The sequence below is a fragment of the Emys orbicularis genome, chromosome 8 (assembly GCF_028017835.1).
Source record: "Emys orbicularis isolate rEmyOrb1 chromosome 8, rEmyOrb1.hap1, whole genome shotgun sequence".
NCBI classification, from domain to species: Eukaryota; Metazoa; Chordata; order Testudines; family Emydidae; genus Emys; species Emys orbicularis.
In genome coordinates this window covers 3,023,172-3,041,748 of record NC_088690.1, presented here as the reverse complement: position 1 = coordinate 3,041,748, position 18,577 = coordinate 3,023,172, and the positions used below count along the sequence as shown (strand labels likewise).

The 18,577-nt window shown below is 54.4% G+C and overlaps 1 protein-coding gene across 1 annotated transcript; it reads left to right on the top strand.

Annotated features, from left to right (window-relative positions):
- The first annotated feature begins 5,575 nt into the window (after window positions 1-5,575).
- BEST4 (bestrophin 4) lies at window positions 5,576-16,864 on the top strand. The gene is made up of 9 exons (XM_065409599.1): window positions 5,576-5,727; window positions 6,330-6,424; window positions 8,994-9,227; window positions 10,553-10,707; window positions 10,862-10,939; window positions 11,679-11,837; window positions 13,826-13,906; window positions 15,165-15,319; window positions 16,462-16,864. Exons 1-9 carry the CDS (start codon window positions 5,576-5,578, stop codon window positions 16,862-16,864), a joined length of 1,512 nt encoding a protein of 503 aa, XP_065265671.1.
- The last annotated feature ends 1,713 nt before the right edge of the window (window positions 16,865-18,577 follow it).

Here is an 18,577-nt window from a genome sequence, read left to right as displayed (position 1 = left end):
CTGCGGCCAGTGAAAGAATCCGGGCACACAAAGGCTCAAGGAGGCAGAGGCTGAAATGAGACAGGGGAGGGAGCAGTGGGTGGCAGGGAGTTAATTCCTTCCTTTCTCCAAGGTCACCAGGCTCTGGGAACCGAGACTTCCCAGGACGCCAGGGAAAGGAGCGGTCTAGGCTGGTGTTAACCCTCTGTGGAGAAACATACTGGCCCCAGGAAGGAATGGCAGAGTTACGGGGAACGTTTCATTAACATTCACTCAGCCTCAGCACCGGAAGGCCAAGCAGGTTCACCGGACACACCCCAAACCTGCCGCCCTCTCCCGGGAACCGACTAGCTCCCAAGGTGACTTGCTCCAGCGTGGCCTGGATCTTCCCTAACCCTCAGGCCGGATTCTCCCCTAGCTACCACAGCTTCAGTGGGTGCAAAGATCTGAGGGGGGACGGGGAAGAAAGGGGTGCAGGATGCTGACTATAACTGGCCTTATCAGACATACCAGCACTAGAGGTAAGGCAGGGCTGGGAGATGAGAAAGAGATCCAAGGAACACGTTGATATCTCCGTTAGAGGAAGCAGCATTTGCTGCAAAGAATATCGCTCCAAAATCTCTGCTTGGCAAGGAGCTCCCATCCCATATGTTGTTGCTTTGTTTTGATTTGAGCATTTATTTATATCCCACCAATGCTTTCTTCCAGGGGTTTACTTCAGGGTAAGTCCGAAACACGCAGCAGCAAACTAGTTATTACTCAACACCAAGGCGGGATCAATATCCACCGGGGTATGGAAGTGAGGGGGATTAGCACAGCCGAGACGCTCAGGCGATACACGGTTTCCTTCCAGAAGGCTTTGAGGAAAGGAAGAGTCTTTTAAACCACAGCACCTGGATAGCTCAGCCTCTTCCCCGCCTCGTGGAAATAAAAAATGGTTAACAAGATAATGCATTTAGTTTTCTCAATGCCAGTTAAATATATAAGACCCAGAGGAGCTGCAGAAAAATATACTTAATCTGCATATGTAAATTAAACAAAGAAATTGAACATCAGGCTTTAATCTAACATGTTTCAAAATATCTTCATTAACATGCCCTGCCTAGCAGGTCAGTACCCCGAGGGCGGTCCGGGAGGATTCCAGCAGGAAATGCAGCTGGAGGACACATCCAGGCAGGAAGGTGAGAGCATTACCGGGATATGGATGCCACGCTAGAAAGCAAACCCCAGAAAGCTCCTGGGATGGCCGGACGTTCTTTGTGCATCTGCCTGCAGCTGCAGTGCTGGTCATCCTAGCTTGACATGTTCGGTTTCCACCACGCCTGCTTCATGACTTTGTGTTCTGTTATTCCCCCCCCGGCAGAGACAGAGCATTGTAACTAGTTTAGCTGTGTGGGAGCCTCACTCAAGAGACTGGAAACTATGTTATGTCCCGTTGCAGCTTTCCTTTTTAATCTCAAGGGAAGTTCGTTCAAATCCACCATGCTGTGAGAAACTGGCTCCTTTCTAGCATTGAACAAACATGGTCACTTTCCCGCAAAGGGCACTCACCTCAGTAATTCAATAAAGATATGCTTGAGGAATGCCAATCTGGTCAGAGTCTCAAAGGCGGAATGGTTGCCTGTGAACAGAGCAGCCACCTCCTGGGCTGAGGTCACTCGGCTGGCACCCTGCCTCGGTTTCCCCACTTTCAGGGCTTGCTCACTCACTCAAGCTACCCAACAAACTCTTCTCTGGTTCAGCCACTGCCCTGCCCCCCAGGCCGGGTTTATTAAAAGAACAAAACCATTCCCAAAACAAAGTTTCTTAAAATCCCCATCAAGTCTGCACTCCCCATCTTTCCTATGATGACGGGGGGAAGGGGTGTCACCCAGGCTCTCCCGGCCTGCAGCCTCTTTCTGAAGACTCAGGACTCCCTACGGGGAGCCTACTCACTGCCCCCCTCACCCTAGTTCTCTCTCCCTGGGCCTCCCCCTCTGTGCAGTTTGGGGAACCAGCCCCTCCCGACTCAGCTGGTTCGGCTGATTAATCTCCCAGGTGTGACAGGCAGGGCTAATTAGATGGGTCACACAGGCCTGGTCCAGCTCTTAAAGGGCCAGGCTGCCCCAGCACAGTGCAGAAGAATTCAATGCCTTCAGGGTTCCCCCATCCGCTGTTCCCGGGCAGAGAAGTTGGCTGGAGTTTTTCTCCTGTGTTCAATGAAGTGAAGGGAGGTGATTCAGGCTCACCAAAAATCATGAGATTGGCTTTAAAATCACAAGATTATGTAAAAATAATCGATTTGGGGGTTTGTTTTATTTGCCTTCTTCTTTTTGACCCTTTAGGGTGTGCTGGAGGTCACATTTTGAAGCTTTCTCCTCAGCCACGAGGGCTAAAAACTTACTTTTTCTTAAAGAACGGAGGCTGAAACCGTCACAGATCCACCTGACTCCAGGCGCTGGGGCTTGAAGGAAAACAAGAATTGTCATGAGACTCCTGACAAAATCATGAGAGTTGGCACCACTGAGGAAGAAGACGCCCTAGTGCTTTAGAGCTAACACTGTGGATGCTGCTAGTACATTTTCTCTCTCTAAGGCCTTGTCGACATGGGAACGTTACACTGGTTTAGCTGATCTCATTTTTAAACCAATGCAAACCCATGTGTGGACACAATTACTTCAGTATAAGAGGGACTTATTTTGCTTTTGCTTATTCCTGTTCTCACTTGAATTAAACTAATACAGCAGTTCTCCAGCTGTGGGTTGGGACCCTAAAGTGGGTCATTCATGACCCCATTTTAATGGGGGCGCCAGGGCTGACGTTAGACTTGCTGGGGCCCAGGGCCAAACCCCAAGCCCCACTGCCCGGGGCCAAAGCCCAGCCTGAGGTCTTCAGCCCTTGGTGGCGGGGCTCAGGGTTACAGGCCCCCTGCCTGGGGCTGAAGCCCATGGGCTATGGCTTCCCCCCCCGCCCCAGGGTGGTGGGGCTTGGGCTTTGGCCCTGGCCCCCCCTGCCCAGGGCGGGCTCAGGCTTCAGTCCCCACCTCCTGGGGTCATGTAGTGATTTTTGTTGTAAGAAAGGGGTACGCTGCAGAGAAGTTTGAGAACCCCTGAGCTAATACAAAAAACAAACAGCAATAACCACAAAACGGTTGGTCTGGAATAAGAGGTTTGTACTAGTTGAATGAAATCAATTGAAATTCTCAGTTTAGGTTAAACTGACGCAATTTTAAATCATTGCTTAAAACCAGGGCTCAGAGTAGGGAGGAAATTGGGATGGTCACCTACTCCAGCTCTGCTCCTAACCCCAAAATCCACCACAGCCCCAGAGGAGCTGGATGCTTCGGCTACAATAGTCAGCAATGAAAGAGTTAATGTTCCAATGTTCACTGTTGTCATTAGGCTCCAGAATAAACCCACATTCACTCCTTAGAACCATTGTCTCTGTCTCCTTGCAGATAGAGGGGGTGTCAGGTTACCTTCACAAGGTTTCTTTGCAACAAGAAAGGCTAGAAACTTTAATTAAAAAAACAACACCCATATCTTAAATTCTGCTGAATCTTATGGGAGCAAAGAGATGCAGTGGCACAGAGCAGCTGCCTGATCTCTCTCTGCAGGACCCTGCTTGGAATGCCTTGAGCCTGCACTGTCTGCACACCACACGCAATCAAAACCAGGCGTTTTCCAGGCCTGGGTTCCCCATAACCAGAGCCATCTGCCACGGTTCCCCTCCAGCGTGGATGGAAGCTCCAAGCATTGCCTCTGCATTAGGTTCAGCTGGTCCTCCCAACGCCATCCCACAGTGCAGTGCTTCATGTATGGAAATGACCCAGAGGTCCCTGCTCCTGGCAGCAATGCCAGGCGCTACTGGGGAGGTTGAGCAGGAAGCCCAGGATGCATCTGGGCATGGATCTCTCCCGAAGCTCTGCTACATGGGGAGTTGGCAGGCAATGCCCATTTGATGTTAGTGGCCATGTGCCACGTGCCAGGCAGGCCTGCGTGAGGACAGCGGGACGAGCTGGGAGCGCTGGGAGCCAGAGTGCTGGCTAGACCTCGCCAGAGGGGCTCAGTTAAATTCAGGACACAGCTCTACAGCCGGAAGAGGCATGGCTGGTGTGACCCTCGCTGTGAGTTCCCTGTTCTCTGCCTGGCGATAACCCCCAATCCATCACCCTGAGGAATGTGGTTTATGGCCCTGGGGAAGGTATTTAAAGGGAGAACGTAAAGGCTCTGTTGCTGCCTGGACGTTGGTGGGACAAAAAGGGACAGGCTGGACTCCTGGTGCAGGTAGGAGGCTCTCCCATCAAGGGGAGCAGCAACTGGTGCGGGTAGGAGCGGGGGGTGCGAAGGCTGTTCATTTGTGGATGTCACCCTTGTAGTAGTTCTGGACTAGCAGTGTCTTGTAGGGGAGCGTGTGGGAGAATCACCTGTTACCACTGAACCGGCTCTTGGAACAGAAACAAACCGTGTGTATTCTCCATGCTAGTGTCTGAGCCAAAGCTGCACTGTTTTTCCTTAAATGGTTTTCAAGGGGGACTCTGGGAAGCAAGGTGGGAAGGTGGAGGGGTCACCACCTTGTTTGGGCTGCATCCCCTTCTCTGGATACTGCTAAACCATCCCAGGCAGGGGCTGACTTTTACCCTGCCTGAAGAGCAGGTGTTCACCCAACTGCACCATACAGCATGGGTATTCCCCAGAGCAGAGACCCCCAGAGTAAGGGCTGCTGTGTCCGCCAGCCTCCCTCCAAACCATTCGGTTCACACCGGGCCCTCACCAGCTGTGGGTTTACATGTTAAGCAGGGAGAGTGTCACTTCTATAATGGGCCAAGCTGCAGCCTAGAGCGATCTATTATAGCCGTGTTAGATGGGATAGTGCGAATCCAGACCTGGGGTGAGTGGCTGTAACTCCACTGAGCTCAGCCCAGTTGTATCTGATCACACCTGGGCTGAATTGGAACCAATCGGTATTAATAAAACTGGCATTATGAAGAGACGCATCTGCTCAGCTGGTACTGTCTGCTAACAATGCACTCGCCTGTGTATCGATCAGCTGGTGCCATCTAGTAACAGTTGTTGCTCTGGGTGTGTATGCTCTTGCACGGGTATGGTTTCCCCACCAACACCATGGGATGGAACACAGGACCCTCAGCATGAACCTCTACCACCTGAGCTAAAAGAATAACTATCACATGGTAGATGGAGTAGATTCTTACCCTCTGATGTGGAACAGCCACTAGAGGGCGACAGAGACATGCACGCCTAGCGTGGCTTACACATGCGCCACCCACTGTATGGGGTGTGTCAGGCGGTGTGCATCGAGGCGCACGGCTGCCCCTTGGTGGCTGAACGAGCATGGGCTCGCAGTTGGCTGACGAGTGTGGCATCTGTGGCCATGGATGATTATGAGGCCTGCACTGGAAATGCGTGCTGGCCGCTGGATCCCAGCCTGATGGCCCGAAGTGGGCTCAGGCTCGGTCTGTGACCTCCAGCCATGGCACTTGAGACAACAGAGCTTCCTCAGACTCGCAGGCGGAGCTCCAGCGAGGCGGAGGGGAAATCTCACTCTAACGCCGCCGTCTCTCCCCGCTGCAGCCCGGAGGGGGCGGAGGCAGGCAGCCATGACAGTCTCCTACACGCTGAAGGTGGCCAATGCCCAGTTCGGGGGCTTCTCCAAGCTGCTCTTCAGGTGGAAGGGGAGCATCTACAAACTGCTCTACAAGGAGTTCCTTGTCTTTGTCATGCTGTACGCGATGCTGAGCATCACTTACCGGTGAGTATGTGGAACGGCTTCCCCACATGGGCTGTCCACACTCCAGGGACAGAACCCAGGACCTATGGCAGCCCTCTGCCACCTGGGAGAAAGGATTGATTTCACGAGCCAGCAGCAGTAGTAGGCTGTTCCCTTTCCGTGCAGCAGTCAGTCTGTTTCACTTGCACACGGACTTGCTGGAAATACCTGTGTCCTTTACCCACTTGCTGTTGCTGCTCCTCTTTTATTAACCCCATTTCTGCTGATGGACAGTGCCTGCCATTAGAGTATCCATCCATTTAACTGGAGAACATCTGGAAATGCTAGTCTCAGGGAAAACCTGTCACTGGAGAGATCCTGCAGGCCCCCATCAGTGGAAGATCCCTGGCTTGGGTGACAGCTGGAGTGGGAACTCTTTAAGAAACATACCACAGGGAGCCATCCATCGCAGGCTGGTGGGGGGGGGGTCACTTGGGGAGGGATAGAGCCGGGAGAAGTAAGCGCTCCTGTGCAGGGCAGTGAGAGGAAGAGGAATCTGAAGATGAGCGCAGAGGAGTTGGAGGTTCCAGGCAATAACGCACACCGGGGTGAGCGCCTGATCCCGGCTCTTTGTGTCCCTGCAGGCGGCTGCTGACCGAAGAGCAGAAGCGTGTCTATGTGAAAGTGGCTCAGTACTGCAACCGCTCCACGGACCTCATCCCCATGTCCTTTGTCCTGGGTAAAGTGCCCCCTCCTGGGTCTCCTTCTCCTTCCTTTTCCATCCTTAGTGCCCGGTTAAGGCTGGAGCGAATGGATCAGATGGGCCAGGGCGTGAGTCTCGGAAGGGACCCGATTCTTTGGCTCCAGGCCCTAGAAACACACGGGCAGTTAGCTCAGTTCCAGTTCAGGTGACAAGCATCATTTGCACCTTTCACCCCAGGATCTCAAAGCACCTGCCACAGGAGGGGCAGCACTATCATCCCCATTAGATTACAGATGAGCAAACTGAGCCCCCGGCGGGTGAAAATGACTTGCCCAAAGTCGCACAGCATATCCAGGGGCAGACCCAGGGACAGAACCCAGGCATCCTGCCTCCAGCCACTTGACCGCACTTCCTCCCACTACAGTCCATTCGGCCTCTCTATTCCCCCTGCTGCATTCTCCTTCACACACTCTGCTAAGCTGTTATGTAGCACTGCTGTTCTGCCCCAGAGGTGGCTGCGATTCAGCGACCCCTGTGGATAAGTGCCGCACATTTAGGATCCTCTGGGGAAGAGAAGTCCTGCAAAAACGTGAGAGACGGTTGTATGTGTGAGCAGAGGGCACAGATAGAAGGGAGGGGTGGGAGGGGGCACCAAGCAGGAGTGGGGAGACTGGAGAATGGAGCGAGGGGTTAATGATTAGACATTTATCGGCTAAAACAAGCCCTCGCCCGGCCAAAGCTTCCCAAGCTGGGAGAGGTTTGTGGGAATGCAGTGGCGCTCCTGAACAGCTCTCCCCACCCTGCTGGGCCTTGGGAACGGGGTTATCTCTGACAGATGACTGGTGCATTATTTAGTGGCCCCCTGCCCCTCCCTTGGGCAGGAGAAATGAGGAACTTCTTTGCTCCTTTCTGAGAGGTGACTCCTGCAGTAGCTAACCTGATGGGCTCGGGTGGCTGCCTGCCCTCCGGCTGCCCCCTGGTGCCCAGGCCTGATATTCACAAGAGCTAGAAATTCACCCCGTGCAGAGAGCTGGCGGGCACAAGGCGTGCGCACCAACAGGGTGAATTTCACCCTGTCTGAGCATCCCTGAAAGGGATCAGCTGATGGATCTACCAGCTGTTCCCTCGGGAATTCCGGTCTTTTCACTGCTCTTTACAAAATCTCCTCTAACGAATTCAGCCAGAGTCTGGCTAAATGCTTGAGCCGTTCACTCAAGCCCAGCTGTAGGTTATCGGATGTCAGTCCTGAGCCTTCCGCTATTGCCAGGGGAAATGAGTCAAAGGAAAAGCACAATGTCCCTCCAAACAGCTCAGCTACTCTTTATCTCTCCTGCCACAGAGAAATCCATCTCCCACAGAAACCAGACAAACATGGTGACCGGGTGTCTTCCCACTCCTGTCTCTTTTCTAGCCACAAACCGCTCGGAGACCGTCTTCTGGTTACCTACCGTGTGCAATTTATATACAGCGTTCTCCTCACCAACCTTATAAACTTGTGCAGCTCTGGACTTACAGCTGCATGCACTCCTTAGCGCACACAGCCATGGAGGGGGGATACAGAAGGTTTCTGAGAGGCAAAGGGCTCTGGCTCTGAGAGTGGGTAGGTGGGTGGGTCAGTCATGTTGCTTCTCTCTGCTCTAGTCTAGCCCCCTGCTCTTCCTTCCTGTGCCTCTTCTGCTTTCTGGGCTCATGGGTTAATTAGCCTTGTCGTGATCTCCTGCCCATCCCCAGTTAGGCCCAACTTTGCCCCTCAGGTTTCCTCCAGAGCGATGTCATTGGTGGTCCAGTGATCAGAGTGCTGGTACAGTTGTCACAGGCGAAAACTGACAGGTCTCCTACCTGCCGAGGGGAAAGTCTGTCTCTTCTTTATAGTGTGTAGAAAGGGTGGAAAGCGCTCCTGGGCCTGCCCCCAAACACCAGCTTGGTTTCTGCGTTGGGAATATGAGCTATGCGAGGTCTGCTTTGCCCTGGCTTTGGTTCTTACGTGAAGGGTGGGAATAGTGATTCTTTAACAATGAGCGTTTTCGCCCTGCTGTTGCTCAGGCGTGGCTTAGGCTTGGATTCAAAGGGCTGATGTTAACATGGGGCTAACACCTTCCAAGTAATGCATTGGAGAAGTCTTCTAGGGTGACGGGCTCATACATGCTGAACGGGGCACGTTCAAGCCAGTGGAGGAGGGTAGGTTTTCACTCACCCCGTTTAGCGGATGTTGAAGGCAATGGGCCAGATTTTCAAAGGGCTTGAGAGAGGGACCTAGTGGGATTTTCAGAAGCACTTGTCAGTCTCGCTAGGTGCCTATATCCCCTTGGAAATGGGGCCCCATGAGCCTTGTCTGCACTTGTCTTTTAAAACCCGTCCGTTAGCACACGTGAGCTCCCGCACGCTCACATCCCATCTAGACAAGGCAACGCAGCAACGTCCCCAACTGCAGCTCTGCCGGCCCCTCACGCTCAGCACAACCCGTACGTCACCAGACGCCATCCCTAGTTAACGACCCCGTTTGCTCCTGCCTCTCTCATTGCTGGGTCTCCGACGCTCAGCTGCAGCTGCCGGCGCTGCCTCCCCAGCTGGTAACCGTGCCCCCGTGGGCTGTCTCCGTGGGCAGGTTTTTACGTCACGCTGATCGTGAACCGGTGGTGGGCCCAGTACACCAGCATCCCGCTGCCTGACCAGCTGATGTGCGTCATCTCCAGCACCGTCCACGGGAAGGATGAAAAGGGGAGGATCCTGCGGCGCTCGCTCATCCGTTACGCCAACTTGTCCTCCGTGCTCATCCTGCGCTCGGTCAGCACCAGGGTGCTCAAGAGGTTTCCAACCATGGACCATGTGGTAGAAGCAGGTGAGCTCGTCTCAGGGCCGGGGCAGAGCACTGCTGCGTTGGTTAGTTTCCAGGCTACGGCCAGCAGCTTTCTGTCTAAGGAGCAGCAAGGGCTGGAGTTAAGGTCAGTGTCCAGGGAAAGCCTAGCTTGGCAGGGTGTTCTCTTGCATGGATGATTTCCTGGCCCCCTCCCATCCCGAGGGACCCACTTCTCCCTCTGCTTCGTACCCTCGTGAGGCCTGATTTTACGCCTGCCAGCAGCCCTTCATCAGCCGTGGAGCAATGCAAGGCAGTCTCTGCGGCAGCTGCAGACTCGGAGCAAGCAGGGACTGGAAGCTGAACCCAGGTCGCCCACGTGGCTGAGCAGAATGCTAGCCACAGGCCCCCCCCCCCCCCCCCGCCAGCCCAGGGAGCAACGGGGTGGGGGTGGGGCCTGGCAGAAGTTAATGGCAAAACTCGCCTTGACTTCCATGGGGCCAGGTTTTCAGGGTGGGATTGGAAATCTCGGGGCTCCTGCTGAGACTCAGCCTCCCCTGCTACAATCCCAGCTGAGGCCATGAGGCCTGTTCCCCACCCGCAGTCACTCCTGAGCCTATCCCAGCAGCAGGCCATGCCGTGCTCCGTGGCGGCCTTGGAGTCTCCTACTCCCGCCACTGACCGTAGACTCTAGGGGCCATTTCTCCAGGGGTGGAGCCTTCCTCTGGAATCTGTGACCCTGGAGCGGTTCCCTCCTGGGCAACCAGGAGGCCAGGTTAGCAGTGAAACCACATCGAGTTTGTCACCAGTTACTGAGGCAGAGGGATGGAACTGGTTCCAGGGGCTCCCCATGGCTTGCTGAGTCACAGAAAGGGGCTGGACAGCTCCGGGGGTGGTGCTGGGAGGCAGAGCTCAGATCCAGGCCAAGTCGGTAGTAACTGGGAGTTGCTGATGGCTGCCTGGTGGCCTGTGTGAAATGAGCTTTGGTCTCAGTCCGGTTCCTGATAAGAACAGGGGTGCCCATCACAAAACCCACCCCACACAACCAACTCCCTTGCTGGCAGCATCAGCAGAGAGCTCAAGGACTGAGCGGGTCATGGACACTGATCTGCCTCCTGGAGAGGGTGTCCCCCATCTCGAGATGGGTGCATATTGATGGGGCACCGTGTGGGGAGCTTGCCCTGCTGCTGTCCGCGACTTATCTGTTCTGAGGATTGAGGGCTGCTGCAGCCAGGCCAGACAGTCTGGTCCCTTTCACTAGTGCTGGATTCATGGGAAGCAAACCCAGGAACCCGCTGAGCAGGGGCCAGGCAAGGGGGTGAAGAAGGGACCCTGAATCTCTACCCTACCTGCCGTCTCCCACGCTGCAGGCTTCATGACACAGGAAGAGCGCAAGAAGTTTGAGAGCCTCCACTCGGACTTTAACAAGTACTGGATCCCCTGCGTGTGGTTCACCAACCTGGCTGCCCAGGCGAGGCGAGATGGGCGGGTCAGGGACGACGTGGCCCTCCGCTTACTCATAGATGTAAGTTTGGGGGGGACTGGAAGGTCAAGGGATGGGAGGGGGTATGGATCTGGGGGCTTGTTGCTGGGATCTGGGGTGTCAGCTGCTGGTGGGGGGAGCTTGTCCAAGGCTGCTATCACCCAGGTGATAACCCCGCTTTCCCCTCTCTGCGTAGGAGCTGAATCTGTACCGTGCCAAATGCAGCATGCTGTTCCATTACGACTGGATCAGCATCCCACTGGTGTACACACAGGTCAGTGAGTGCCCGGCCTTCAGCTCACCCTCCATTCCCAACCCTCCAATGGGATCCGGAGGTGGGAACCACATGGCCCATGGAAACTGACCCCTCCAGCCCCATCACAGCAAGGGAATCAGTGACAGTTCCTTTCCCTGCCAACCAAACACCCTTCACGTGTAAGCCGCTTCCGGCTAGTTCTACAGGGTAGAGACTACCTTTTACATGTAGCATCTTCAGAGAGCTTATGGGGCCCTGGGGCCTGACCCATGGTGAGGTAGATCCATGTCTTCCTAGATACAACTTGAATTTCTATATCACTTTTCATCCCAAAGCACTTGGCGCTTCACCCACCACTACACTGCATCCACCTCTGGGGTGGGGTGCAGCAGCTGTTTAACAGCACACAGCAACATTGGACAAGGAGAGGTTCAAACAGGAAGGGAAGAAGGATCCTGTTTCCTAATGAAACTGTAGGAAGAGTGTAGAGCAGCAGCATGGAATCACCCCGAGTTGGAATTTGGCAGGGATACCAACTTACACAGCACGGCTACTCTTGTGAGACGTGCCACAAGACTCTTTCACGCTCACCAGTGACAGGATCTCAGTGTTACTCTCATCTGTCTCCGTCTGTCAAACTGTATCTAGTCTCATTTTCCAAAGCACTAGTTCCCCCTTGAGCATTTCCCATGTGCATTGGGACTAGCCAGTGGCTCCTCCCCACCCGGCTCTGGCTAAGCGAGTGCCTCTGCTGCAGGTAGTTACAATCGCCGTCTATTCCTTCTTCGCCTTCTGTGTGATCGGGCGGCAGTTTCTGGAGCCCCTGGACCCAGAGCAGGATCAGGACCGGGATCTGGACCTGTACGTCCCTCTGACCACCCTCCTGCAGTTCTTCTTCTATGCCGGCTGGCTGAAGGTGAGCACATTCCTGGCGCAGGACCCTGCTGGGCACCAGCTTGGTGGGAGAGCTGACCTTGCCCCCGGTTGTCAGACTCCCCTGCAGCCCCTGTCCCCTCTGGGAACGTGACGTAGGGCACTGGGGGATGTCAGGGGAATCAGTGAGGAGCCTTTCACTTCTAGGTCACTGTGACGCTCCCCGGGCGCACCCACTGCCTGCCCTTAGCACGAAGCAGCTTTGTCTGTCTCTGCCGTGGTTCAGCTCCCTGAAACCAACCACCTCTGGCCCCGCAAGCCCATACTTCTGGGTCTCTGCAGACTCGCCCTCTCTGTGCAGGCTAGTGCTAGGTTTACATACAGCCACCCCCAAGTCCTCCCGGCGCTCCTTGCAGCGTGCAGCGCCTGCCCCTGGACGCTCCTAGGCCCCAGGTTCGCTGTCCCGGAAAGAGAACAGTGCGCACGTCACCTTGGTGACGGCAGCTGAGGAGTCGCACTTCTCTTGACACCCCAGCGCTACGAGTTATTTCTAACACAAATACGATTATTGACAAAGAGCCCAGGTCCAAAGAGCCAAATGAGTCATGAGCAAGAATATTAGCAGCAGAACGGTTCCACGGAAAACAGCAGGATAACAGGCTTAGCAGAGTCCAAACAACTTGACCAGCTCACGTCCTTGTCTAAAGTAGTTTCTCACCTTCAGCGATATTTCCCAGTGTGACCAGGTCAGGTTTTCAGCATATAGACACAATGATTAAAATCACATCAGTATATGCATTTCACAACGATATGAATGACCAACATGATCCTGGCTTTCACTGGAGACCTTACAAGGCCCCAGGGCCGTGCTTAGGCATACGCAGCTGCCTAGGGCACCATGAAATTTGGGGCACCAAATTGCCCCAAATTTCATGGTGCCCTAGGCAGCTGCGTGCTGCATATGCAGCAGCACCAGCCCCGGCGACCAGCCCTATCCCTCGGTCGGCCCCCCCTGCAAGGGGCAGTGCCATCCCTAGCGGGGTGTGGGGCCCCGGACAACTCCCTCCACCCTGACTCTTACCTGGCCCCCCACTAATCCTCCGGGCCACTCTGGGCCTGTGGGGCCCCCAAAAGTGCCCCCCCCACAGCTCCTGCCTCCCAGACCCTGGGGGGGCTGCGTAGGGCACCCAAATGGCTAGGGACGGCCCTGCAAGGCCCGGTCGTTTAGGGATAAATCCCATGAAAGCGATCTGTTAGGCGCAGTGAGTTTTTCAGCCGTTAGGTGTTGCTGACACAGAGCTGTGAACCCTTTGCCAACTGGCACCAATGAGCTTGTGTCTCACAGTCACAGGTGTGCTGCAGCCCAGGTGAGTGAGTCTTTCCCAGCTGATGGACTCAGTGAGAGACGTGTCCCCCTCACACAACTGAATTCTCTCTGACTGGCCCCTGCTTGTGGACCCTTTGAGCAATGACAGAATGGGCCACTGGGACTGAGCTCCCCTCTCTGCCCTAGAAGGGGTCACTTCAGCTCAGGGCAGATGTGTCTCAGCATCAGGTTTCAGAGGAGCAGCCGTGTTAGTCTGTATCCGCAAAAAGAACAGGAGTACTTGTGGCACCTTACAGCGCCGCTTCCCATCTCTACCTCGTCTGTGAGCAAGCAGAGGCCTCCAGGGCTGCAAATCCCTGCTTAAGAGGCTCCTTTTTTGGTAAAGCCTTCAAGTGAAAATCCACCGCCGAAATGAGAGGAGAAAGAGAAAAGATCAGAAAGCAAGTGCCCATGGCTCTGAGACTGGCCCGTCAGCTGGGCTTGCACTGGGTGCGTTCAGATGCATAGTCCACATCTTCATCCACATTTGTACTATGCTCTCCTTGGGGAAGGGACCGGGTATGTACACACTACACAGCCCCTAATGCGCCAGTGGTGGTCACAGTAACAGCTGTCAGTGTAGTGTGTTTCACAAGCACCGGAGAACCCTTAGCCTGGTGTCTGAGTGCGTGGGTCTCATGGGGTGTTCTGCCTTCGTTCTCCAGGTCGCAGAACAGATCATTAACCCATTTGGAGAGGACGACGATGACTTTGAAACTAACAAGCTGATCGACAGGAACTTGCAGGTGCGTCCCGTCCCTCCAAAGAGGGTGTGGTGTAGAGACAGGTGTGCCGGCCGGGAGCACATCTTCGACGCCTCGGGGGCTGTTCTATCAAACTGGAATAATCAGGGCCGCACAGAGATGCTACAGGCCAGGCTTAGGGGCAGGACAGGGAGCCTTTTGCCTCTAAGTCAGATTCAAATCCAGCCCTTGGATAGGCGTTCCGAGGTTCCTAGATCCAGTGAACTGGGGCTCTCCGCAGGCAGATGTCCACATCACATCACAAGTGACCCTCATTGGCATTGCAGTAGAGAAGACACAGAATGAATGGGCTGTATCTGAACTTCAACTTTGGGGTCTCTCCAGAACAGGGGTGAAGCCGAGCCCCAGGGGATGGTGCCCGTGTGACAGGGAGAAGCTAGCGCTGCTAACGCCCATGCGGTGGGTGGCAGACACCGGCCTCTGGGATTAATTAGGCTGGCACCATGCACCAGCCATAAAAAAATCCACAGGAGAAATGGAAACAAATCAAGGAGAAACGCTAGGAAAGTGTGGAGCCGGAGAATTGTTCCGTCCCAGAATGCTTCTCCCTGGTGCCCAGTTCTGCACCTGCTGCAGTTGGCTGGAGTGGGTACAGGATGAGACCCTGTGCGAATGCAGCCTCCGGATCTGACTCTCCCTCAGGCAACATCCTCGCTGGAGTGAGGGGGAGTTTTGCCTTTGATGCACAAAACGTGTGTCAGCGTCACCCTCGTGGCCTGCCTGCCTTCTCTGTAGCACCCCCGCGTGGGCACCGCTAACAAACTTAGACAATAGTCCCAAGGGACATGTAAAATAGAAGGGTCTCTGCCCCTCCCGAGATCCCCTTCCGCCTGCTATCTGAGTGCTGACCCTCCCCACTTCCTCCTGGCATGCCCAGCTCCTACCTGAGCTGCTGATCCTCAGGGCTCCCTCCCTGGAGTCTTTCCCCCGTCTAGATCCTTATTCCCAATCTCTCTCCAGGCCACCTGCCTAGGGTTTGGCCCACTCCTCTTTCCCTCCTGCTACCCTCTTCCCTCAGGGCCAGTCACAGAGGACAATCCCCCCCCAACCCCTTTCTGGAAATCAATCGATGCTTCCCCCGCTGGCTCTGATAACTGAATTGAAACCCCCGATGCCAGAGCATCAGATCAGCTGATCCCTCACAGGCAAGACTGCGCCCCACTCCCCTTAAAGACCCAACCAGCCTGTGGCATGCTCTGGTCCTCCTTTTGCAGCTGAGCCTGCCCTTTGCCACCCTTAGGTGTCCCTGCTCTCCGTGGATGACATGTACCAGAACCTGCCTCTAACAGGGAAGGACAAATACTGGAACGAATCCACAGCTCAGCCACCTTACACCATCGCCACGGCTGCCGAGACCTTGAAGCCCTCCTTCCTGGGATCCACCTTCGATATGCGGTAAGGTCAGCGGGATCATCCCGAACGAAAACAGCAGCTACGGCCGAGAGCCGCTGGGATTGCTCTGAAAGGTGGTTTGGACCTGAAAAGCCACCGGGCGGGCTCCCCTTTCTTGCCTCTCAGACACGCCAGATCAGATTTACTCAGTTCACAAGTAGGAAGGTGATTTTTCTAATAACTGCTTGTGTCACAAACTGATCCTGGAATCTAAGAGGCAAGCTGGGGGGTGGGGAGTTCTAGCTTGTGCCTCATCCATGTATAAAGATCTGCAGGTCAAATTCTGCCCTTAGTTACACCTAAGTGAACCCCGTTGTCTGCAGGGGGAATTGAGGGCAGAACATGAAGACAATTGGGTGCACTAAGGTAAGTGAGGGAAGACTCTGGCCTGAATAATCTGAATTACTTACCAAGCTGCATGAACTGGGAAGAACCCAGCCTGCAGTGAGATTGCAGGGCTTGTCGTCAGGGAAAAACATCTCTTACTTTACCAAGCAAATTTGGTGCAGAATCATCTGGCAACGTGTCTCACTCTTGAGGATGCATGAGCCAGAAGAGACTCCAGCTCCCTCGGCGTTGAGCTAACAGGAGTAAAGCCCGTCTCCTAGGCAGCAGCTCTGGCTCCAGGAAGCTGTGAGGGAGACGGGGCTACTTCCCGTAGGGTGACCAGATGTCCCGATTTTATAGGGACTGTCCTGATTTTTGGGTCTTTTTCTTATATAGGCTCCTATTACCCCCCACCCCGTCCTGATTTTTCACATTTGCTGTCTGGTCACCTTAACGTCGAGTAACAATTTTTCTTACGCTAACCCCGTTAAATTGTGTTCGGGAACTTGGTTTGTGAAGCGAGGGGCAACAGTAGCCCTCGCTCCAGTTGCCAAACCCAAGCTCAGGTATTGAAGCAGGGGACGCTGATGCACTAGCCACGTTTTAGTGCTTTCTTTCAGCCCCCTTGCTGAGGCAAAGCTCCCAGGAGCGTCCAGGGCAGCTTGGCTGAAGGTCTGTGCTGGGTAGGGCCTTGTGGTCCCAGGAGCCTGTCCCAGGCACGCCGATCTGACGCCCTTTCAGATCAATGGGACCTTTTCCCCTGCCTTCCAGTGGCTCTGACTCAGAGCCTGTGCCCTAATCCCACGCTCCTTCCCCAGGATGAGCGACGACCCGGAGCAGAGCCAGCAGGTGGAGGCCTCGCCCAGCCTGCCCCGCATGCACACGCCCTTGCTCAACCGCTTCCTGACCGCGGCCGCCTCCCCCGCTGTCAGCCTGAAGAATTTCGGGAGGAGCAACCGGGCCCACCACCACCTTTTGCGCCTGAGGGGCGAGGGCGGCTTCCCCTCTCCCAACCCCCGCTGCGGCGAGGACCCCGAAGCGGTGGGCCGCATCGAGGAGGAAGAGACGGAAGATGAGGCCAGTGAGCCCCCCACGCCCGGCACCCGCCTCAAGGTACCCAGCCGGCTGGAAGCCTCACAGGGGCCTCAGAGGGAGAACCCCCAGATCCGCGTGAGGCAACCCTCCGACGAGAGCATTGACACCGACCAGTCGGCTGCCTAAAGGCAGCGAGCTCAGCGTGCTTCGTCACTCCACTCTCAGTGCGAGCTGCGCCCCAGCGTCTGCCCTCTAGGCCTGGCAGCTCGTGTGATAGTGCTGCCGGCTAAGAGCCTGATCCAAAACCCACTGAAATGAAGGGAAAGACTCCCCCTGACTCAGTGGGCATTGGAGCAGGCCCACAGGGCCAGAAGCCAGACTGTAGCGATCAGCTCAAACGCTGCAAAGGGTTCGAGAAGGATCATGCTCTACAGAAAGCCCCGTCACCAGTTCCCCATCACACCCCTCTGGTTGCCATGGCCCAACTGTTGGAATCAGTGGGTGACAAAGAACCAAACTGAGGGACACAGGAGAAATATTCATACAGGAAACTTAAAATGCTGCAAGACGCCTCCCGTGAGGGTAAATAAATCTCTCCCTAGCCTCAGCTGTGTGATCCTTTATTGCGGATGTCAGTCGTTTTCAACAATACAAATGCAGGGACATCAAACGTGCATGGCACACGGGGAGCAGTGGGGCTAAAATAAAACAGGCAAGAGGGATTCTCGTCTGAATCATTCAGACTTTCAGCTGGAGCCGTCGTTTTACTGAGTTGCGCCTCCCTCACACCTGCCTAGGCAGTTGTTCGGTCCGAGAGAGTAAGGTCAGAAGGGACCACTATCTAGCATGAGCACCTGCACCCACCCACTAGCCTCACAACCAGAATGAGACCAAACTATTCCAGCCCACAGATCAGCTTACATGATATTTAAAAACAAACAAAAAAACTTTCCAACCTGGTTTAAGCGATTTGGTGTTTTTGTAAGGGGATGACGTCGTGATCAGAACAAGTTCCATGAAAATAACACAGTGATCATGGAGGAGAAATCAAGCCTTCAACGTTTGAAATGCAAAGTTCAGGATGAAAATCCCCCAACCCCACCCTCCAGCTTAAAATGAGCTATTTTTCTAGCATACAGTATGGAATACCCACCCCCAGAACCACACCTCGCTACACAGGTGATATGGCATAATCTTCAAATGGGATTTTGTAAAGTCTCAATGAAATCTACAAAAAACAAGCCACGTTTGAAGAAAACTGGTCCATTTGTTTAAAAGCTACAAACATTTAAAGGTAACAAGGTAAAATATTTCCATTTGGTTCCTAGCATAGAGCATTTCAGGGCAGCTGTCTCTTTTCCCAGGCTTTGTGTAAATGTATAGGGCTACTTCAAGGCTCCGTTATTAATAAACTAGCATCCCCTACAGTTTGCAACAGGGTACACACATTGTGTGACTTTTGGGAACTGCATAGGTAGTGTGCCCCCTACAGGCTGCTGCTGCAGTAGCCACACCAGCCTGGTCCCATCCCAAATTCCCAAGCCCCAGCCTCTTTGGGGACTTGTACTACACGTTGGATCTGAGGTGGACTCTCTCTCCTGTATGCCCTCCCATCTCAGTACACAAAGAGACCAGTTAATCAAGTGCCAACTTCACATTAATTCAGAGATTGCAAAGCCAGAAGGGACCATTGTGATCCTCTAGCACGGTGGTTCTCAAACTGTGGGTCAGGACCCCAAAGTAAGTTGAAACCCCATTGTAATGTGGTCACCAGGTCTGGCATTAGACTTGCTGGGACCCAGGGCTTAAGCCAAAGCTCAAGGGCTTCAGCCCTGGGTGACGGGCTTGGGTAAAGCCTTGGTAAATTGTTCCAATGGTTTATTACTCTCACCTTATCTC